Below are 24,640 nucleotides of genomic sequence, written 5' to 3'. Positions count from 1 at the left end.
TCACTTCCAATGCGTCAAATATCGCCTTTTTGGTAAGTGAACCTCGGCATCAGAAACCGACGCACGGAGGCGCCCTTTAGCAACAGTATGTGATGAACCGAGCTTTCAACTAACTTCAATGTAAACCCAACTGCGGCGTTATTCCAATGTTAGTCAGAACGCGCAACGTAGTATTAATATCCTTTCAGGGTGGGCGGGGGGTGATGGTAGTGGGGTCAAACAAACAAGACTTTCAACCATGGATGTATTAAGAGAACTGGATATAGCGTTGGAGGCGGGGCCCCGTTCATTCCTATGAAAGTTGCTCAGTGGCACATGAAGACAAAATGGCTGGACTTCCGGCGATCTTCCGCAATTACAAGATAATTCAATCAGCTCTTTACTAAGTTAAGAATTTGTATGATTCACCTCCCCCATTCTTGTAGCAGAGATAAGGAAATATCCACACGTTGCCCAGGCCGACCACATTTCCAGCAACAACCAGAGTATATTCTCTTTTACCGGCCCACTGTCCTCTGTCTCCAGCTCTTCTCTGATTTTCCATTTTCCTTCTAGCTTTGTTCATCTGAAGATCGGGGAAGTTTTCCATGGTGTGTTTCTGTCATGATTCCAAGATCTTTGTTGACTTTATGTCATTTCCTAATTTGACTATATTCTGATTCCAACCCATCAATCATGTTTAAATACAAAATCAGCTCCAGGGTTAACGGTGCTACCTGTCTGTTTTGCAAGAACCCAAGGAGCTCTTAAATTAAGAGTCAAATTAAAAGTCAGTCAAATGGTTCCCTTTTTTAGAAGTGGGGATCGGAGGATTTGCTCCAGTTATCAGGGTATCACACTGCTCTGTCTCCTCGGGTAAGTTTATTTTAGGGTGCGACTGTCGAACCTCAGACCCAGGAGGAACATTGCGGATTCTGTCCTGGCCGTGGAGCAGTGGACCAGCTCTTCATCTTCTTCTTGCGGGGCTGTTGGAGGGGTCATGGGAGTTTGTCCATCCACTCTACATGTCTTTTGTGGACTTGGAGAAGGCTTACAACCGTGTACCCTGGAGAGTCCTGTGGGGGGTTCTGCGGGAATATGGATCGTTGCTACAAGCCATCCGGTCCTTGTATAACCAATGTGAGAGCTGCGTCCGTGTACTCGGCACAAAGTCAAACACATTTCCAGTGGTTATTGGCCTCTGCCAGGGTTGTCCCTTGTCACTATTTCTGTTTGTGATTTTCATGGACAGGATCTTAAAACGCAACTGAGTGGAGGATAATGTCCGGTCTGGGGACCTCAGAATTGTGTCTCTGCTCTTTGCAAATGATGTGGCTCTGTTGGCTCCATCAGACCTTCAGCACACACTAGGGTGGTTAGCAGTCGATTGTGAAGAGGTTGGGATGAGAGTCAGTACCTCCAACCCTGCTAAAAAACAGAGGATTGCGCCCTCCGGGTTGGGAGTGAGTCACTGCTCTCAATTTACCAGTCCATCTACAATCCCACCCTCCCCTATGGTCATGAGTTTGGGTAGTGACCAAAAGAATGAGATCGGGAATACAAGCGGACGAAATGAGCTTCCTTTGTAGGTTGGCTGGGCTCAGCCTTAAAGAAAGAGTGAGGAGCTCAGACATCCGGATGGAGCTCAGAGTAGAGCTGCTGCTCCTTTGCATCAAAAGGGTCAGCTGAGGGTGGTTCGGGCATCTGATCAGGAAGCCTCCTGGACGCCTCCCTTTAGAGGTTTTCCAGATACGTACAACTGGTAAAAGACCCCAGGGTAGACCCTGAACATACTGGAGAGATTATATACACTGCTCAAAAAAATTAAGGGAACACTTAAATCACACATCCGATCTTGATGAAAGAATTATCCAAGTTGAAAATATTTACTGATGTACATTGTATAATTTGTTGAGAACAAAATGACGTTCAACGATCAATGGACACCAAAATCATCAACCCATTGAGGGCTGGATTCAAAATAAAAGTAAAAAATTGAAATCACAGGCTGATCCACCTTGCGTGAATTTCATCAGGGCAACTCATAATGTGACTCAGTAGTGTCTACGGCCCCTGCTTGCCTGTATACACTCCCGACAACGTCTGGGCATGCTCCTGATGAGTCGGCGGATGGTGTCCTGGGGGATCTCCTCCCAGACCTGGATCAGGGCATCATTGAGTTCCTGGACAGTCTGTGGCGGTACCTGGCGGCGTTGGATGCACCGATACATAACGTCCCATAGGTGCTCAATTGGATTTAGGTCAGGGGAAAGTGAGGGCCAGTCAATGGCATCAATGCCTTCGTCATCCAGGAACTGCCTACACACTCTGGCCACATGAGGCTGGGCATTGTCCTGCACCAAGAGGAACACAGGGCCCACTGCACCAGGAGGAACACAGGGCCCACTGCACCAGGAGGAACACAGGGACTACTGCACCAGGAGGAACCCAGGGCCCACTGCACCAGGAGGAACCCGGGGCCCACTGCACCAGGAGGAACCAGGGCCCGTTGCACCAGCGTAAGGTCTGACAATCGCTCTGAGGATTTCATGCCAGTATCTAACAGCAGTCAGGGTACCGTTGGCTATGACATGGAGGTCTGTGCGACCCTACAAGGATACAGTATGCCTCCCCAGACCATCACTGACCCACTGCCAAACCGGTCATGCCGGATGATGTTACAGGCAGCATAACGTTCACCACGGCGTCTCCAGACTCTTTCAAGCCTGTCACATGTGCTCAGTCTGAACCTGCTCTCATCTGTGAAGAGAACGAGGCGCCAATGCGGACCTGCCAGTTCTGGTGTTCTCTGGCAAATGCCAATCAAGCTGCATAGTGGTATCTCCTCTGTGCTCTTGAGACTGTGCTGGGAAACACAGCAAACCTTCTTGCGACTGCACGTATGGATGTGCCAACCTGGAGGAGCTGGACTACCTGTGCAACCTGATTGGGCTGCAGGTACCGCCTCATGCTACAAGTAGTGACGAGGACACTAGCAGAACACAGAAGTAGAGAAGAACCGCTCAGGAAAAATGAGGAGAGAGCAGCTGTCTGTGGCCACTGTTACGTTATTACTGTGAGCTCTAATGAAGCGTCGGACACAGTGCTCTGCTCAACGTGGTGACAAACCCTTTATTTCCTTGTTGACCTCCTAACAGGAAGTATAACTCAGTACAACCATTGGGTGGTAGTGTAGGACAATAATATGTTGTAAAACACAAAAGCTGCATCTCATTTCCCGATTTTTTGCCTCCTCGTCTCATCGCTCCTCGATCCTCCGGCTGTGACCCGGAAAGCGATCTCAGCACTCCATCCTGAAGGACGTCCCAATTCCTAAAATGCATCTCGAGGAGCGAGGATCAAGGAGGCTTGCCGGAGGAGCCATGAACGATGTATTTGTATCCTCCACGGAAGTTTTTTAGCGACCGACACGCCCCCTTATTGGATATCAGCTATTGATTGGATGCTGCGCCGATCGGACTGATCTGATACGTCAACATCACTGGAGTTTTGAAGGTTCAAATATCACATTACTGTTTTTCATTTTGTAATTCTTGGTAACTAACAGTGCGAGGGGCCATTTTACTTCAGAAATGCACTAGCGATTAAAAGCAACATTACTGGTAAAAATACTGCAAAACAAATATTTAGCATAGGAAATCAGACGTTAATTTCATGATGAGTCGAATACATTGGTGTGCTCTGTGTTGGGTTGTTTGGTGCATCACCCTTTTCGATGTGTTTCTAATCCTACATTATTATATGGGTATTACAGTGTTGTGCAGCCTTGGAGTGCACACTGGTTAGAAATACACTACATATATTTCGAGACAGTAAGTTGCTCCTCTGGTTCTTGGGAACTTCAGGGACTCTTCACATTAAAAGATTTACGCACACAAACATGTCAAAACACCTTCTTTGATATTTATACATGGACGTTTATTTACAATATGCACACAATGAAATTTGATTGATATGTGATGGTAATGAAAGTAAATCATGAGATCAGAATTTTCACATTTTCTGGACACTGAAAAACTGATACTAATAATACTTGACTTAATGATAACTGGGATGACTGACTGGCTACTGTTAGACGGTTAGAATTATACTATTTCTGACAAAAAGACCAGTGAAATGCCCCAAACCAAAGTGTCGAGCTATTTGATAAATGACCGAACGATAAATTGAACCGTCCAGTTATTGTGACTTTACAGGTCACACTAAGTTGTCACTGCAGACGTCCTCAGTTTAACATTGGTTCCCTCCTCTCCCATTTCTCTCCTCTGCCAGGCTGGATCTTCAACAGGACGACAAAGGACAGACAAACGCTGGAACACAGGAACAAACAAAATGAGTAAGTTTACACACTACTTTAATAACTGTATGGACATATATATATGGAGCTAAAAGCGTAGGACAGCCATCCTCCTCAGTCCACACCGAATGATTTGGATGATGTATCATACAGTCCACCATACCCAACTACCCAATATGACTGCATGGGCTTCAATCTCATCCAACACAGTGTAAAAGCTACACTATTCTTCTTATCACACTATTTGAAAAAGTGAAACTGTGGTGGTGAGTGATATTGCAGAGCACCCATTGATGGGTGGCCATAGAATATAAGATTAAATCATTAATCAAATCAAAAACATTGAGCCTTTTTTGACGCATCCAGAGTTGCAGAAACGTCTTCTATGAACACTGACCTGTCTGATGGTTCCTGCTGTTGAACACATCTGTCCAGCTGCCCACAGTGGCACCATGAGAACAGAGGAGAGTGTCATGATCCATCCTAGTGCGAACGCCCAGTCAGGGTAAATGTACCAGTCATTAATCCTGATGTGTTTGTAATCAACCAGGTACAGGATAAGGGAAATCTGTGAAGGTGAGGAGAGTAATTTTTGTGGGGGGAAAAAACAGCGTAAAAAGTTTAATTTAAAAATGTATTAGTACAGAGACCCTTTCAAATATCCTCAGTTATTCTGCACAAATACATCTTGCATTATTACTGGAAAAAAAGAGGAAAACTGAAGAAAAGCAAGACTAGTTTACTCCTGCTGGACTGTGAACACAGATTGTTGGTAGTAAACAGTTTGCCACAGCAAAAGAAGTTTTAGGTTCTACAGATTGATATGTATGTCAATGTGAGCTCTGACTTTCAGCCATGCTAGCAGCATGACAATGTCAGTCAGTCCACTTTGGTTCAGACTGAAATATCTCAACAAATGATGAGATGGATTAACATGATAATGAATCCTACCGATTCCGGTCATCGCCCAACTTTTCCTCTAGTGCCACGTTCGGGTTGACATTTTTTGGTTATGTCTCCATAACTATTAAATGGATTGTCATGAAATTTGGTTCAGACAGTCATGTTCTCCTCAGGATACATTTTAACCTTTCCTCTAGCGCCATCATCAGGTCAAATTTTTAATTTATCCTGCAAAAATAAAGGGCATCCTTATCATCCTCAGCTGTAATTTGTCTTTAGTGTTAACTGACAAACTAAACTATGATGCTTTAACAACGCTCCCAGAACAGCTGAGCCCATGTACAGTCTATCAGACCAGCTAGCAGGGCCGTAGACTCGTCTACACTAGTCTTGTTATTTTGTTTCTGTTAAAACGTTTCTGACTCACCAGTGACAGCAGAGGAATGATGTATTTCCAGCACAGTTTGAAGAAAGCAGATGGTCTCTGTCCTGTCATGTCCTCAATGATGTTAATTACACGATCAGCACCTGATAGAAATTCACAGACTGTGCATTACACCAGTTCCAAAGTTATATAACGTTGTTTTTATTAGCATTGCAGAGTATTGTAGCTAAAATAAGAGTGTGACCAAGGCAGAAGGATAAAGAATCTGGTTACATTCAGGTGATGCAACCAGTCTGACCAAAGCTATATAATGAAATCATAGAAACCCCTCAAGCATTTTATTCATCCTGTGTTTTGACTAGGGGCAGTTTAAAAAGACATAACGTCATAACTGATTGTTGAAAAAGACATTTGAAGCAAGGATATATATCATGAAAAAGGGATTCAATGTATTTGTTTGCATACCAAAACCCCAGGCCAGAGCCAGACACTCCGATAAAGCCATGAAATAGTTACAAGCTCTCGTAGCCCCATAATAATCAATCAGCTGGAATACGTAAATCCCTCCCTGCAGCAGGAAGAGACGATATGAGAAATAGTTTTAAAAACATTTTGTGACAATAGATGTTTGAAAGTACCCTCATGGAAATATTTCATTCACCTCAGTGACCAACGTCAGACTTATGAGGAAGTAGGATAAACAGACGAAAAGGGCAACCATCTCATGTCTTCCTGGTTTGCGAAACAGCTTCGGAAACAAGTCGCTTATTGAAGTGATAAAACTTTCGACCGTCACAAACTGGGGATGAAATACAATTAGCAAACAATTCAGTTTTGTGCCTGCAATGCATTGGTAATTAATCACTAGGTAATGCAACAAAACCATCTTACTTGTGTGTCAACAGTCAGCAGAATAAGCATCAGGAAGAAGCACACAGACCAAAGCTGTGGCAAAGGCATCATAGCTATTGCCTGAGGGTAAGCAATGAAGGCCAAACCTGGACCTGTGAACAGGAGATAAACAAGAAGGACAAAGTCATTTGTATCTGGACTTAATATGAAATTTCAACAGCATGTCATATAGAATCTTTACCTGACTCGACCACAGTGTCAACGGTAACACCCTGTTTCTGAGCCATGAATCCAAGTACAGAGAAGACGACAAATCCAGCAACAAAACTGGTCCCACTGTTCAGCAGACAGAGCCAGAAGCAGTCCCTAGACGCCACAGAGAGACAATAGACCCTTGTCAAAAAGAGGACATTCCTATGAGCACTTGCAAAGTAAATGTCTTGTAATATATTGTCTTTAAATTATTCTGTAATCTGACAAAACCTTCTTCTAAAATCAGCACAGTATAATATCAAAGTTCTTGTGATATCGGACATGTACATACTTATAACAGTTGTTGTTGTACTCATTATAGCTCGCCAGGACAAGCAGACTCCCTTCAGTCAGGCTGTAGGAGAAAAATAGTTGAGATCCTGCTTCTATCCAGACCTGTAATGTAAGAAAAAGTGTGTTATATACTGAAATAGGTGTTCTAGTTTAACGTTCAATGTGATTCCTAACAGTAATTCAGAGATGCTTGATTAATCGGGGCCCTAATCAGGAGGATGTCACCAAAAAGCCAGCCAGCCATTTCCCAGCCAGTGAACCAAACCAAACCAAACCCACACCTTAATAAGTGTGCGCCATTATCCACCATTTGTATTATTCACCATTTTGAGACAACATAGACACACAAAAGACACAAAGCTATTGGAGAAAGTTTATAGATTCAGAGTGATGCAGCCAGAAGGAGGGTAAGGGAGAACTGCAGGCTTTTTGCTTTGAATGTGTGGCCATTCAGAACGGTTATAAATATTTTTACGTTTAGACGTGGTTGGAACATATTACAGTTAAATAGATTAATAAACCCTTAAGAAGTAACTTAAAACATTTACACAGATTTTAATTCTACAGTTGGATCAAATAAACAGGCCACCTCAAGGTTAGCCAGGCGGTTCAGGTCTGGATACAGGTAGTAGTAGATCCCCTCCCAAGCACCAGGGAGAGTCAAGCCTCTGATGAGCAGCACCAGGAGCATCACGTAGGGGAACGTGGCTGTGAAATACGCCACCTTAAATGAAAAGAAAATTGTTAAAGGGACTGTTTGTAACTTTTTAAGCGTATAAATGTAGCGGGTCGGCACATATGCGCGTTCGCATATGTGCGCTCGGTTGTGGCCGGAGCCTCGTCTCCGCTGCCTGCTCTCCTTCACTCAGAATGCGCGCGCGTCTTCGCTGTCTCGCTCCACCTCTAGACGTGAACGCGCGCTCACTCCACACTGCAGAAGAGTTAGTTTAGCTCTGAGAATATCTAGTGAATGTACAGTGGACGTTTGTGCAGAAATAACTGCTGCAGCTCCTCCAGACCAACAGAGGTTTTCCGTGTCTTGTGAAGTGACGGGGCTCCTCAACGAGTTACGTTATCGTCTCGTTACTGACCGGGTGCCGGTGTCTTCGGCTGCCGGCTGCGGTCGGAAGGCGATAACGTAACTCGTTGAGGAGCCCCGCTGCTGAAGCCTGCGCTGAGCAGGAAAAGTCAACACTAGGATCAGCAGTGATTCATGGAGAGACCTTCGTCTGGTCTGCCAACATTACTGCCAAGCAGCTGAAATATAGAGTGATATTGTGGTTTTAGCTGACGTGTGTCGCCTCACTGTTTTGAGCGATGCTCGTTCATGTCTATGTAGAGCGAGCAAGCTCGACGCTGACTTTCGTTGATTTCAAGGCCACAGTTGTCGCTGTTAAGCAGCATTTCTGAATCTTACAAATAGTCCCTTTAAAGGTTATTGATGATTATATGCATCACAAATGCATAGATATGTAAAATGTTTCTGTCATGGTCTTGGGTTTTGGTTGTGGTTGTGGTCCTGAGGATTGGTGCTGCGATTTTTCGTCCACCAGAGGCTGCAACAAGCTAATATTTCAAATTTCATTATCTGTTTTCTTTGGACGGACAGCGGTGATTTCACTGTTCGTGCTGAACTAAAGTTACTGCTAGTCAGGTGAGTAGAACGGCAGCTCGCCGGGCTCGCCTGGTCCTTTCCTGTGTTGTGGGCTCTCTGCTCTCGGCGGAATGCAACAGTGAGTATATCTTTTACATTTTGTTAAGTTAAGCTACTGCATGATAGCTATGCTACTGCATGGTAGCTTTTGTTCAGAGTGTTGTTAAGTTTATCGGGCAGTGCTTGAGTGCGCTTCTGCCGTATAATAGCTTGTGTGTAGAGTGTTTTCAGAGGCACACTCCACCGCGGTAGCAGCCTAGCTTGTATGTAGGACAGCGGCATGCTTGCATTGTAAGACATTTGTGTTTTGTTGAGTTTGCCTTTTTTAGGCAGATGCCACAGTCCTCCGCCTTTTGTGGTCCCTCCTTCTAAGCCCTATATTGCAGAGCTCCAGAGGTGCTGGGCTGACCCTAAGTTCTTCCATCACACCAGTGATTGCAGAAACTTGGCTGCCATGCAGGAGGCCGGTAGCTATGGTTTAGACCGTATGGCCCCGGTCCAGCCTACCATTCCCTCTTTAATAGTATCCCTAGATGAGGCTGTCAGACTTGATGCCCTCCGTCCCCGTCCTCAGTGTCGACTGACTGATGATCTCCCTGCTAGGAGTGATAACAGAGCAGCATGGATGGGGCGTATTGGTAATTCACTTTCTCATCTTATCCTGGCTCTGTCTCAGAGCCTGCAGGAAGCTGGTGTGGACCCCTCTGCTCAGACTCTCAGTGATGCATCCCTTCAGGATTTTGCTTTCATGTCTTGGGAGCTTGGAAGGTTGATGTCAACCGTGACGCTGGCACGCCGCCAGGTCTAGCTAGTCCCCTCTGGCGGAGGGGTGTCGTCGCACCGTCCGTTCCCTTCCAGTGGTTCCAGGTCAAATGTTTGGGCCGGCTGCTCGACAGACATTAGAGCGTAGTGCACAAGCAGATAGAACAAGCAGTTTGCTGACCTGTGGCGGAGGGATCTTTTGCCACCTGGTCCCAACCATTCTTGTCCACCTGCTTGCCCAGGTGGACAAGCTAGAGCCTCTCGCTATTCTGAGCACTATGATCAGTGTCGGCATGCTCCTTCCCGGCCAGCTTTACAGATGCCAAGAGGACCAGCCCCCAGTGGTCGCCCCACCAAACGTTGTAGGGGGGGGGGCAGACCTGAGGCCTGAGGGGCCATTTCTCGCAGAAGCACTTCAGCTACTGGGAGAGGGAGACCACAGACCCTTGGGTGGTATCCACACTGTCCAAGGGATATACACTACGGTTCCGATGCCGGCCACCCACTTTCTGCGGGGTCAGAATGTCTGTGGTCAGAGATCCCGCAAAATCCCTGGCCCTCAGCCAGGAACTAGTATCCCTCTTAGAGAAGACACCATAGAGCCTGTAGAGTGGCATACAGGGCTTAGTGGGTTCTATTCAGTGTATTTTCTAATTCCAAAGAAGGATTGCAGGTTTCGCCCAATCCTAGACCTCAGGGGGTTGAACAAGTTGCAAAGGTTCTGCCATTCCGAATGTTACGGATGGATTTTTGTTTGCCAGTTACCTGTTTGCTGTTACCTGCCTGCATTTTGGATTCTCAGTTTTTTAAGCCTTTTGTCTATTAAATCTTTTACTGCACCAGTCAGCCTGCTGTTGTCTGTGTTTGGGTCATCCCTGCTTGTTCTGCTCTCCAACTTGTGACAGTTTCCACGAACCTGCGTCCGCTGCCTGCTTGACACCAACTGCTACCACCATTAATTAATTCTGTCTGTACGAGGGACTACCAATGCTTAGTGACAAAGTGGCAGCCTGGAGAATGAGACTTCTCGGTCACTGCCAAAGACATCAAGAACTCCCAGCAAGCATGCTGGTGCTGCGGGAACCAACGCACGGGCGTCGATCACAGGGACGTCCCACACCAACATACATGGACGTACTGAGGAGAGATGCTGGACAATGCTGGCGAGCTAGCCAGATGTATGGAGGACTGAGACAGCTGGAAGCTCCGCTGGAAAGCCCGTCTGAGGACGACCCAATGATATCAATTCCGATAGTTGTATTATCACTCTTTTACATCGTTTTTGTTATTAGTCCTACTTGTATTAGTTATTACAGCGGCTGTGCTATTATTGTGGTTGCTTCTCTCTCTCTCTCTCTCTCTCCCCTCCCCCCTCCCGGTTCTGCTCCAGGTTTCTTCGCACTAAACAGGGAGTTTTTCCTGGCCACAGCGAGCTTGGTGGATCTTGTTGGGTCTCTAAACTATGGTGTACGGTCTAAGACCTGCTCTATATATAGAGCATCTTGAGATAACTTCTGTTATGATTTGACGCTATATAAAAATAAATTGAATTTAATTGAATTGAACCTTTCCAGAAGATCTGACACCTTTCCAGATACTGAAGTAGCAGAACACCCAGCAGGTGAGAAGACACAAGGCCAGCTCCCATCTCACACTGCCCAGCTCCTCAATGCCTCCAGACATGCCCAGCACCCGCCGCCTGAGGAGAGGGGAATTTAAGAGGCACATATGATGTGACACAAAGTGCTGAACGGAGACATGGAATGATAGGATATGTAGATTGTCACTGAGTTTATCTACTTATAATTTGACATTACATTGAACAACATTAGCTGTTTTATTTTGTATTATTTTTTTTTTACATCTTTCATTGTTGCCTTTAACATATTATTCATGTTACTATGAATTGTCAATTATTTGAGCTATTCTTTGTTTTCTTTAACAAATGTCTCTGATCTCTGTCCCAACTCTGGAGACTTCTAATTCAGTCAGTGAGAAAAATATAATTTTCGAAGTCAAAGCTGTCATTGTGTTTTGCATTAGAACATTTAACATTGTGAATTTTAGCCAATAGCATTAAAAGGTAACATTAAAACATAGAATGAGTACATTATCCTATTATGGCTCATTAGAAGATAAAGAAGTTAGACTCACTCCCAGAACTCAGTTGCAGCAGAGGTGGTGTTGGTCTGATTTGCAGTCACATTAGATGAATTGACAGTCTGAAGACCAAGACAGTTGGCTGAGTTTGGGAACAAAGAAACATTTCATTGAGGTTAAGTGAACCAAAGGCTCTAAAATGTAGGGCTGATGTGAAGGTGTTTGTGTTTGTTTAGACTGTATGTGTCAATCTGGCGACCTGAGGCCTGTACTACGAAGCAAGTTCAACATACCCAGGGTATCTTCTCGTTATCTGGCTTCACTTACTGTAAGAGCCACAATGTGTGAATATAAGTTAAAATTCATAATTTCTAGTTATTGTAGCTGACTTAGGTAATGTTTAAAAAGGTAAAGAGACAAATGCATGTATTTTGAATTTTGATGATTTATACTCCCTTTAATATAGTGAGAGAGTGAGTGTGCATTAGAGTTGGGAGGCAGAGAGCTGCGTTAGGCACGGGAGCACATAGATTTTCTACAGTGTGACACTATGTAATATCTAACTTTTTTCAGTAAACGTTTTAAACTGGATTACATCTCGTGTCATTCGCGTCAGACTGAAGTTACTGTGCCTACAGCTCGTTTGTGGCTTATTTTTGGGATCCAGACGGAATTTCACTACACTTACCCTAACAAACGAGATCCCGCTAAACTCTACTACGAAGCTGGTTATCAACTCGGTAAATCAACCCAGGGTTTTCCAATCTCGTTATGAGCGCGTGCACGGGTCGGTGTTTGCAGCATCTGACCAATCACAGACATGGACAAGTCTACAGACAGACAGGCAGAGCGGCACATTCTACAAAGAAAGAGTAAACTATAATAGACAAATACGAAGTAGTTAAACACATAATCCAGACTAAAATTAACACAGTTGAAGCTGCAAAAGGCAGGAAGAACAGCTGGCAAAAGAAAGAACTCCGGATGTGTGAATGCGTAAATTAACAGACTTATTAATTTAACGAAACACTCAAAAGTCAGATATAGTCGTCTAAATATAAATAGTGTTTAAGAGTGTAACAGATGAATGGATTACTCATCTTTTTACCCTGTGTAACATGATGCGTCTATCATTATTTAAACCTCCTTTCAGCTGCGTCCCCCTCTGGCGGTGTGATACGGACACAAGACCAAGTAAAACAAATATATATAAAAATATAAATCAAAGCGGTAAACACCCACAACATAAATCCAGCTGTCTTTCCTGCAACTGTCAGTTTAAACTGTGTTGTTTTTAGTCTGGATTATGACTTAAACTTTTTCATATGTGTGTAATATTATCATACAATCACCACACTCAGCTCTGATTGATCAGTAGGAGGTGCTTTTATATTAGTTGATCTCTTATCTGGAACATAACCTGCTCCGGAGCAGGTTAGCTATTGAGCATCAGTTACCATGGAGATCTACCCCGGTAAGAAGTAAACCAGCTTCGTAGTACGGAAAACCCTGAGTTAACCCTGAAATTACCTCGCTAATGCCAAAATCCTGCTTCGTAGTACAGACCTCTGGTGGTTTATCATTTTAGTGAATAACAGCAAGAAGTTTGTCAACTAAAAACCACACTTCAGCACAATTGACTACTGTGTTTTAGATCACATGCTGTGACCATTGAGGTAAGACCCTATCAAACTTTTTTTCCAAGCTTTAACTTAAAGTAAACTTAGTCTTACCTGTATTCCAGGCGTTCTCACAGGTGGCCCAGGGAAGCTGGGATCTGAATGAGAACACCAGGTAGAAGAGAGCCCAGGCTTCAATTAAAACGTAGATGAAGCAACTGTATGAAATTATCAGTGATCCAAATCCAATTCCTACAGTAGAAATACAAACCACAGTTTTAGAAACAGCACCTGTTGAGGCATTAAACATTTACAAACCAGCTTGAATGATTTGGAGAAAATTGTCATTTCTTGTCTTGGTGTAATAGCCTTATGTATAAAGTGTGATTTTGACTTTTTTTCTTCTGTTTGCTGCACATTTTACTTCAACTCAAATCAACTCACCTTGTGCCAGTGGACACAATTTCCTCCAAGACGTGATGAATCCTTCCTGGGTGAACTGACCAACTGAAGTCTCCAGTAGGAACAGAGGTATCCCACACACCACAGCTAACAGACCATATGGCACCAGAAAGGCACCTATGAATGTAAATAGAGATATATCAAATCAAATCAAATCAATTTATTTTTGTATAGCGTCAAATCACAACAGAAGTTATCTCAAGACGCTTTATATATAGAGCAGGTCTATGACCGTACACCATAGTTTTGAGACCCAACAGGATCCACCAAGCGCACTGTGGCCAGGAAAAACTCCCCGATTACTGGGAAGAAACCTGGAGCAGAACCGGGCGCAGGGCGGGCGGCCATCTGCCGAGACCGGCTGGGGGGATAGATAGATAGAGTGAGAGAGAGAGAGAGATAGAGAGAGAGAGATATAGAAGCAGCCACAATAGCAGTCTAGCAGCTGTAATAACTAATACAAGTAGGGCTGATAACACAAAACCAATAGTGGTGGATGGAAAGAGTGATAATACAACTATCGGAAAGCCAGCACTGTCCAGCATCTCTCCTCAGTACGTCCATGTGTATTGGTGTGGGACGTCCCTGCGATCGATGCCCGTGCGTTGGTTCCTGCAGCATCAGCATGCTTGCTGGGAGCTCTTGATGTCTTTGGCAGTGATTGAGAAGTGTTATTCTCCAGGCTGCCACATTGTCATTAGGTGTTGGAAATCCCTCGTTAGCATTGGTAGTCCCTCGTACAGACGTAGTTAATTAGGGATGGTAGCAGTTGGTGTCAAGCAGGCACCGACGCGGCAGCAGATGCAGCCACAATACCGGAGACCACCAAGATCCAGGTGAAACCCTGCTCCAAGTGTACCCATGCTCCTGGTATAACCTCGCTCCCTGGTGTGATCCCGCTCCAGGTATGACCTCACTCCAGGTGTGACCCCGCTCCACGGTTAGCTGCGAGACAAGGAGGCACAAGGACTCCCGGGAAGGAATGAAGTTAGTAACAACATGGACATGGGACATGAGTATATACAGAAGGAGAGGGGAGCTCAGTGTGTCATAGGAAGTTCCTTATGACAGTGTGTCATAGGAAGTCCCCCGGCAGTCTATGCCTATAGCAGCTTAAGTATAAGCGTTATCAAAGAGGAAAGTCTTTAGCCTACTCTTAAATGTAGAGACGGTGTCTGCCTCCCGGACTGAAACTGGGAGCTGGTTCCAGAGAAGAGGAGCTTGATAGCTGAAGGCTCTGGCTCCCATTCTACGTTTGGAGACTCTAGGAACCTCAAGTAACCCTGCATTCTGTGAGCGCAGTGCTCTAGTGGGGTAGTAGGGTACTATGAGCTCTTTAAGATATGATGGGGCCTGACCGTTTAGCGCTTTGTAGGTGAGGAGGACGATTTTAAAATCTATTCTAGATTTTACAGGCAGCCAGTGTAGAGAAGCTAATACAGGCGTAATATGATCTCTTTTTCTAGTTCTAGTCAGTACACGTGCTGCAGCATTCTGGATCAACTGGAGAGTCTTAAGAGACTTATTGGAGCAGCCTGATAATAAGGAATTGCAGTAATCGAGTCTAGAGGTAACAAATGCATGGACTAATTTTTCTGCATCATTTTGACACAGGATGTGCCTGATCTTCGCAATGTTACGTAGATGAAAGAATGCAGTCCGTGAGGTTTGTTTTATGTGAGAGTTAAAGGACATATCCTGGTCGAAGACAACTCCCAGATTCCTTACGGTGGTGCTGGAGGCCAGGGCAATGCCATCTAAAGTAACTATATCATTAGATAATTTGTTTCGGAGGTGCTCAGGGCCTAGTACAATAACTTCAGTTTTGTCTGAGTTTAACATCAGGAAATTGCAGGTCATCCAGGTTTTTATGTCCTTAAGGCATGCTTGAAGTTTAGTTAACTGGTTTGTTTCGTCTGGCTTGATTGATAGATATAATTGAGTATCATCTGCATAACAATGAAAGTTTATGGAGTGTTTTCTAATAACATTGCCTAAGGGAAGCATATATAAGGTAAATAGAATTGGTCCAAGTACAGAACCCTGTGGAACTCCGTGACTAACTTTGGCGTACATGGAGGACTCATCGTTGACATGTACAAACTGAGATCGATCTGATAAATAGGACTTAAACCAACTTAGTGCAGTTCCTTTAATGCCAATTAAATGTTCCAGTCTTTGTAATAGGATGTCATGGTCAATGGTGTCGAAAGCAGCACTGAGATCTAGCAAGACAAGTACAGAGACAAGTCCTTTGTCCGATGCCATTAGAAGGTCATTTGTAATTTTCACTAGTGCTGTCTCTGTGCTATGGTGCACTCTAAATCCTGACTGATAATCTTCGAATAAATGATTGTTCTGTAGAAAGTCACACAGCTGACTGGCAACTACTTTCTCGAGTATTTTGGAGGTAAAGGGAAGGTTAGATATAGGTCTATAGTTGGCTAGGACCTCTGGATCAAGAGTGGGTTTTTTAAGAAGAGGTTTAATTACAGCTACTTTAAAGGACTGTGGTACATAGCCTGTTAGTAAAGACACATTGATCATATCCAGTAAAGAGGTGCTAACTAGAGGTAAAACTTCTTTAAGCAGTTTAGTTGGGATGGGGTCTAGGAGACAGGTAGATGATTTAGATGAGGAGATCAGTGAGGTTAATTTGTGGAGATCGATAGGAGAAAAGCAGTCTAAATATATATCAGGTTGTACAGCTGTTTCTAAGGTTCCTAAGTTTGAGGATAAATTGGTACCAGTTGACGGTAGGAGGTGATTAATTTTGTCTCTAATAGTTATGATTTCATCATTAAAGAAACTCATGAAGTCACTACTACTGAGGGTTGTAGGAATACATGGCTCAATAGAGCTGTGACTTTCTGTCAGCCTGGCTACAGTGCTGAATAGAAACCTGGGGTTGTTCTTTTATATATGCATGTATACCCATAGAAACAACAAGTTCATTCAATCAGCTCATTAGTTCAGAATTTGTATGAGTCACCTCCACCATTCTTGTAGCAGAGATAAGGAAATCTCCACACGTTGCCCAGGCCGACCACATTTCCTGCAACAACCAGAATATATTCTCTTTTACTGGCCCACTGTCCTCTGTCTCCAGCTCTTCTCTGATTTTCTCTTTTCCTTCTGGCTTTGTTCATCTGAAGATCAGGGGAGATTTCCATGGTGTGTTTCTCATATGATTTCTAAATCCTTTGTTTATGATTACAAGATCTTTGCTGATTTTATGTGTCTTTTCCTAATTAGCCTATATCCTGATCTCAACCAATCAATGTTCCTTAAAGTACAAAACCAGCTCCGAGGGTGCTTCCTGTTTATTTTGCAAGAGCAAATGTTATTCAGTCATGACTCATCAGTTCTTTTCCTAATTTGACTATTTCCTGATCTCAACCAATCAATTTTCTTTAAATACAAAACCAGCCCCGAGGGTGCTTCCTGTTTATTTTGCAAGAGCAAATGTTATTCCTTCATGAATTTGTATAATTCACCTCCACCATTCCTGTCTCAAATGTAGGAATATCTCCAAACTTTTCCCAGGCTGACACCATTTTCTCCAACAATCAGAATATAAAAATATATATGATATACAGTATATAAGGATTCCAGTGTGCTGTGATGCCAGAATGTTGCAGATGTTGTGTTGTGATGGCTTCTGCTCTAAAGATACTTTATGTATTTTTTGCAAAGGTCAAGAGTGAAATTTAAACCTCTACTTTTAAACCAACATGGAAGAGAAGTCGTTAAAGTGCTCTTCACGCTACAAAACAATGTAAATTTGAACATCTTCAATTCTATGAGAACTGGGCAAACTCCGTCTGCTGATGAAGATCATGTGATACGATTGAAAGCTCCTGAACAGCTACTACACGGACCATGAGGTGGGATTATTTTGCCAATGCAACCGGTGCTCACTTCCAACTCATCAAATCTCGCCTTTCTGGTAAGTGAACCTCGGCATCAGAAACCGACGCACGGAGGCGCCCTTTAGCAACAGTATGTGATGAACCGAGCTTTCAACTAACTTCAATGTAAACCCACCTGTGGCGTTATTCCAACGTTAGTCAGAACACGCAACGTAGTATTAATATCCTTTCAGGGTGGGCGGGGGGTGATGGTAGTGGGGTCAAACAAACAAGACTTTCAACCATGGATGTATTAAGAGAACTGGATATAGCGTTGGAGGCGGGGCCCCGTTCATTCCTATGAAAGTTGGTCAGTGGCACATGAAGGCAAAATGGCTGGACTTCCGCCTGGAAAAGTACTCGGATCTTCCGGCGATCTTCCGCATCCGTTGGGCCCATTGAACATGCGCAGGAGCGTCCGCTCGGTCACATGGCTCGATCACAGGGTCCCAACGTCACGCTTTTGTCACGGCTTGCGCTGTCTTCACGGTCTGGGTCTCATTCACATGAACGGGGGAAGGGAAATAATTCTGGATTCAGCTATTAGTGCATTTTACAACTTTTAGGACCTGATGACTTAAAGGGACTGTTTGTAACTTCTTACACGTATAAATCATTGTGGGTCGGTGTCCCATGCGCGCTCGCGTGTGGCTACGCTGTTCAGACTCAGACTCCAACACAAACTACACAGAAGCACCAAAACCTCAAAGTTGTCTAGTGAAGCCCGTCTGTTAAACAGTGTTGGCCACGGTCGGAGGACGCGGGGGAGACCGTAGCTCTGGTCTCCGGGACCGGAGTCTCTGCTGTACTCTGCTCCTCTGCTTGCCTTCACTCACACACCACGCTCATTCTCACTATTTCGCTCCACTCTCACGTGCATGCATGTACACTCCACACTGCAGAAGAGTTAGTTTAGCTCTGAGAATATCTAGTGAATGTACAGTGGACGTTTGTGCAGAAATAACTGCTGCAGCTCCTCCAGACCAACAGAGGTTTCTCGTGTCTTGTGAAGAGAAACGCTATCGTCTCCGACCAAAACTCCGGTGTCTCCCCTGTTCCCTCCGGCCGCGGTCGGGAGGCTGAAGCAGTTCATATCTATGTAGAGCGAGCACAAGCGCGAGCGCAAGCAACAGGACGCTGACTTTTGTTGACTTAACAGCTACAGATGTCGCTGTTAACAAGCAATTCTGATTCTTACAAACAGTCCCTTTAAATACAGGCTATTCAAGTGTTCATACTAGAAGTTGATTGACCTCAAAAAACATTATCCGCTGAGTTACAGACGTCTCTTTCCCAATGTAAGTCTATGGGAAAAAGTATTTTTGGGCCCAATGTTATCATGTGACGGACATGGAAGTGTAGTACCGCCGTTTGGCCACTACGAAAATGGGATCCATGACTGGCGCTCTTCCTGGGGGCTTGCTTTCAACCAGGAGACTGGTGTTCGTGTCCCGTGTGAAACTAAAAGTAAAGTTGAATTATTTTGTCATGTCATGCTTTAATCGTGTGACTCATCGGTATCGTCAGTCACGTGAGTCGTTAGTCAGTGAAGTTAACATCAGCCACAACCGTTTCCTAACCCTACCTTAGTGTTTGTGATGCTAAAACCTAACTTCCCGTGAAAATGGAAGTTTATTTTGAAAGGACACTGCATTTAACGAGCGTATTGTGACACGCCGTCCCTGGTCCGTCCAAAAGTAACGCAAGAGGGGTACCCCGTGTGTCGGTCTCCGATGCCGAGGGGCACTGACCAAGTGGCGGTATTTGACGAGTTGGGAGTGAGAATGTGTTGCAACATGCTGTTCCCAAGGTCGAGCATTAACTCTGAACGTCATCAGCTATGATACCTTTACCACGTCTGGACTGTCTGCTTTTCCTGATACTTATTTTCCTGTGTTGACATACATGTGTGATATTTTGTTCAAATTCCTATTGATTGATAACCAGTGCCGGCACATCATAAACTTGTTATAGTTTGCATACTTGTTAAGTAATGCAGCCTGTTTCCGAAGCTGTCATGAGAACTTTATTCTCATCACCCGTTCATACATCTGAAAGTACTTTGAAACTACTGTCTACTACTGTCACAAAATGTTATTCAGAATTAACTTTGCTATTCAAAACTTGTCTTTAGGGACAGATTTACATGTTCTAGTTTATGTGTTTCGGCTGTCAGGATTTTAGGATTTATTTGAATGTCTGGCCTTGAGTTGGATTTTTGGTGAGCAAAGAAACATTCATATTCTATCACATTTTATTATGTAATTGGACTATTGTTATATTCATTATGTCATTTGGCTGTTTTCATATAACTGCGCAGTAGATGTCCTTTTCAGTGTTCATTTATTACGTTTTTCTTTTCCATAAATACTGCCCCAAGTCAAGCATTAACATGAGGATAAATACTCCTAATTTAAGTGTTCATTACTTCAACTGGTTTTTGGATTGTTTTGTAACATTTATAATTCCAATATTTTTATATCGTGCAAATGGACCTCATGTACAATCCAGCTTTCTATCTTGAGCTGGACTGTGGCCAGACACTTGCAAATTCAGGTCTGGTCCTGCACTTGGCTGTAACTCCATTTACAGTTCATACATCTGGAGAGCATCCTCATCAGCGTGTGAAGCTCATCAGCGGATGTATTTTTAACGTAAAATTTGTAGTTTGAAGGTGGACAACACTTTTATGAAAATGTTTTACTCTTGTTTTATCCAATCTGTCTTGACCTTCTCTTTTATCAGCTGGTATGAGTTGCTTTCGCTCAAAAACAGGAACAGGTTGCAGGCCATAGTCAAAATGTGCAGCAAAATTGCAGGCACCACCCTGAATGACTTGACTCCTCTGTTCCAAAGCAGGACCTTGAAGAAGGCTCAGTCAGTCCTATCTGACCCTAGCCGATCCTAGCCATCCCCTTCCATTGAGTACAGGTTGCTCCCGTCAGGCCGCAGATACAGTTTGCCTAAATGTAGGACCAATAGGCTCAGAAATTCTTTTGTTCCGATTGCCATTGGTTTACTAAACAATGCCCTGTAATGTTTTATGTTGCAAGCTTTTGTATTTATTACTTTTAATAGGCTATTTATTGCATTTATTGTTGTGTGTTGGCTGTGTGGTACTGCTGACTGTACAACAAATTGCCCCTAGGGGATAATAAAGTTTTCCTTGACCTTGACCTTGATCTGTCTAAATGCAACACTAAACATAAGAGACATATTCCTATCTTACTATTCAAACAACTTTTGGAGAAAGATGGGAAACCAAAAGAAAAACATGGTTGAATATATGATCTTTTCTTTTATATATGTGATCAAGCTCATCTCTCAGCTCAAAGGGTTTAATTTAAAGATACAGAAAATGTATATAATTAGGATGAAACCTGTAATTTTACATTACTGTAAAAATGTACAGTAAGATGACTTTTTGCATTACTGTACATTTAATAATCTTTTGCAACTAGTACTGTAGATAACCTGCAAGATGGAAACAGATGGAGTGTCCATTTTACTTCAGAAATACAACAGCGAAGGCAACATTGCTAAACAGAGTAAACTTAACACTTAACCACTCCCTCAACTTTTTCTTTCCTGGATCAGTGTTTGTCCATCCTTTGTCTTGCTACTCTTCAGTAGCCTGGAAGAAGAGGGAGCTGCTGCAGCAGCAACTTCAGGACACCTGCAGAGACTAGTTACATATAGTAAACAACATATACAAACTATATACTAATCTATGTGTTCAGATATTTAAATTATTTAAAAAAAAACATTAATATGTTTAGACTTTTTGATGTGGGATTACCCTCCTCTTTCAGCTGATAAAATAATCATTAAATGTGGTGAATTTCTAGTTGGACATATTTTCAGTTTTTAGCCACACTTTTACCATTTACATAAAGTGAATGAGGAGGTGATTTTAGCATCATATTGGCTGTGATGGTAGGTTCATTTTTTTATTTTTTTTTATTTTTTTATTTTCTAACCATACATTTGAATAGCAGAGTTGTTTATGGTGGTTTATTCTGTGAACTAAAATCTCATTATAAATGCTTATATCCTTTGAGCTGCATGTCACACATTTCTGAGCATGTATATTTTACATATTGAAATGTTTTTGTTTTTTTTCCTAAAATGTAAAGAGCATTGTGTAAAGTAAATCTACACACTATAAGACTATAATAAGCAAGACACAGACAGCTGTCAACTAATAGGCTTAATTGTACGCTGAGCCCTTTGGTACACAGTTAGGGTTGGGTGGAGGGTCGCCTATAAATATGTAACTCAGTATTATAAATTAACACCTCAGCCTGCTTCCTTCTTTTTGTGTGTCAGAATGTGTGAAGGTATGAAGAGTACAAAACCAGCTCATATTACTGAATAACACTCCCATTTATTCTACCAGTCCCATACATGATGAACAGCAGACAATGTGGTCTCTGGGGACTTGTTGCTCAAGGACAACCAGACTACCCTGTTAGCTCACACAGAAGCACCACACCCTTTTCCTCCCAGTACGAGGCCCGTAGAACTGGTATTTGGATTAGCTCAGCACTCCAACATGAAAAAGGATATCCCTCACTGTTTCGGGGAGTGGCCAGAAAATGTGTTCAGCCACTCATGGTTTGCCGTGGCTTTTGCTCCGTTATGGCATCTGTTGAATGAGGTCAGACATGATGCATTTTTATTTAGGAGGTCTCACAGCTGCGGCTCCCTCTCTTAAAGACAGCTGAGTCACAGGCTTCAGTAATATCCTCTTTTGGGTATAACAATAGCACCAGTGTTCATCATACATTTTCCTTAAAGCAGCTTACATAAAACATGTCTTCCACTCTGTGTGACATCGGTGTCAGTGTTTCACTCAAGCTTTATCACACTTATATTCAGTGAAACATTCAAATCTAAGAAGCAGTTTTTTATGGCTGCATTTCAAATGGAGGATCTTGTTTCATTTCACACACATTTTCATGTAATTCAGCGTAACTTATTTGGTATTCTGGAAAACCCTGGGCTCTTGAGTAGAAGTTAGCTTTATGGGTTAGACTGTGTAGCTAATGCACACCATGCTTCATGTATTGATGGACTGGCAAATCATCATGTTTTTTTTTTTTTATTCATCCATCCAACATTTTCTCAATTAATCTGACAGGGAATTTACTACATAACAATATATATATATTGATATTGAAATGTAAAATTAAGATATACTGTTACAAAGGATTTTATCCACATCACCCTCTCCTAACACTGTTGCTTAAAGTACTGCATATGATCATTTTGTTAGACTTTTACCAGTAGTCAACTGCATTTCAAGGGGAAATACTGACTTTATTGATTTGCTCCAACTTGAGCAGCTATATTATAAAAAATGCTTTATTCACATTCATGCAACAACAATATTAATTCAATATATATTATATAATAATTTAGCACTGGTGGGGGGCATTCAAATAGTCTAAAGAGAACTTTTACTTTTTATTTTGTTGTATTTTTTTCTGGTAAGACTTTTATACTTTTACATAAATTACATTTTCAATGCAGGGGTATTTTAACATTGTGACATTGCTACTTTTAATTAAATAAATTATCCAAATACTTCCTCCAATACTGATTATATGCAGTGGTTGAAGGAGCATTCAGATCCTTTACTTAGGTAAAAGTAGCAATACCACAGTGCAGAAATACTCCATTATGGGTAAAAGCACTGTCTTTAATCTTTTTACCTGCCCAAGTTATATAATTGAGTTGTTTCTGATGCTTTAACACATCAGCAGCATCCAAGATGGATGGATGGACATTTTAACTACTTTGTATATTGTTGTTTTGTCTCATCTATAACAATGGATTATATCTTCATCAACTGATAACATGTTTGGATGTACAATATTTATCTGCAAAGTAAAGATTATAGGTGTCAGATAAATGCAGTGAAGTAAAAAGTACAAATAATACTAATTACAAGTAAGTGGACTACAGTACTTAAGTAAATGTACTTTCCACCACTCTCCTGCTCAGAAATAAACAAGTAAATGTCTAAGTAAACGATGAATGTATATCATTGTGTTTCATTTGAATATTTCTTGTTGTTTTTAGAGGTTGATAGGTGTTTTTATTGATTTTCACTGGTTATTGACAGTAGTGGAATTACTCAGATATTCAGTAGCAATACCACAGTGTAGAAATACTCTTTTACAAGTAATGACTTCAACATTTCATTTGAATAAAAATTAAAATTAAAATTAAAAAAACTGTTAGCATCAAAATATAAAATATCAAAAGTAAAAGTAGTCATTATGTGGAATCATGAGCCATATATTTAAATACATTAATGTACACACTCCTTTAATGTTGAAGCTGGTAAAGGTGGGGCTAATTTTACAGCTTAATCTATAATAATTCAATAATTATCATTCATTTGATTATCTGAATCTTCAAAGTAACCAGTAACTAAAGCTGTAAAATAAATGTAGTGCTGTAAAACATACAATATTTGCCTCTCAAATTTAGTGGAGAAGCATGAAATGGAAACACTCAAGTGAGGTACAAGGTGCCTCAAAATTGGATTTAAGTAATAGTATTTGAGTAAATATACTTTGTTATTTCCCACCACCGATTACTCAGTATTTAAATTCAATAACAGAATGTTTTTTTAATTAAATAAAAGAACATAATACAGATTTATGAAGGGGATATTGTACAAATAAAATAATAACAAAAGAGCCAGGGGTATATGACACTAGACAAAAATATCATAAAACATACAGATGTGACATGTAAGTGTCTTGATCTAGCTTTTTTGTTAGTCATATTAGAAAGTGGTTTCACATATTGCTCAACATCCTTCAGGAAAAAAGTGTTTTATTGTTAAATTTACAATTATGAATAAAACATTTTGCCAACATTACTATGAAATGCCAACAATAGGTGTACAAACCATTCATTCAATCATTTACAAACCAAATCTACAATATGGTGGCTGTGGCTCAGAGGTAGAGCAGGTCGTCCACCTATTGGAAGGTTGATGGTTCTATCCCCGGCTCCTGCAGTCACATGTCGAAGTGTCCTTAACCCCAAATGTCTCCTGAAGGCTGAGCCATCGGTGTGTGAATGAGTATTTACATTAGATCCTGATGGGCAGGCTCTGCCATCAGTGTG

The 24,640-nt window shown here is 42.3% G+C and overlaps 1 protein-coding gene across 1 annotated transcript; it reads right to left on the bottom strand.

Moving 5' to 3' along the window:
- Positions 1-4,188: 4,188 nt before the first annotated feature.
- LOC141777757 (sodium- and chloride-dependent betaine transporter-like) lies at positions 4,189-17,210 on the bottom strand. Its single transcript, XM_074652304.1, has 14 exons — positions 16,573-17,210; positions 13,563-13,697; positions 13,233-13,370; positions 11,554-11,641; positions 10,966-11,098; positions 7,573-7,707; positions 6,982-7,085; positions 6,679-6,803; positions 6,477-6,589; positions 6,247-6,384; positions 6,051-6,153; positions 5,628-5,728; positions 4,695-4,865; positions 4,189-4,310 (listed from the first exon to the last, which is right to left on the bottom strand). The coding sequence occupies exons 1-14, from the start codon at positions 16,751-16,753 to the stop codon at positions 4,203-4,205; spliced, it is 1,773 nt and encodes a 590-aa protein (XP_074508405.1). The 5' UTR covers positions 16,754-17,210; the 3' UTR covers positions 4,189-4,202.
- Positions 17,211-24,640: the final 7,430 nt, after the last annotated feature.

The sequence above is a fragment of the Sebastes fasciatus genome, chromosome 11 (assembly GCF_043250625.1).
Source record: "Sebastes fasciatus isolate fSebFas1 chromosome 11, fSebFas1.pri, whole genome shotgun sequence".
NCBI lineage: Eukaryota > Metazoa > Chordata > Actinopteri > Perciformes > Sebastidae > Sebastes > Sebastes fasciatus.
This window is presented reverse-complemented; position numbering and strand designations above follow the sequence as displayed.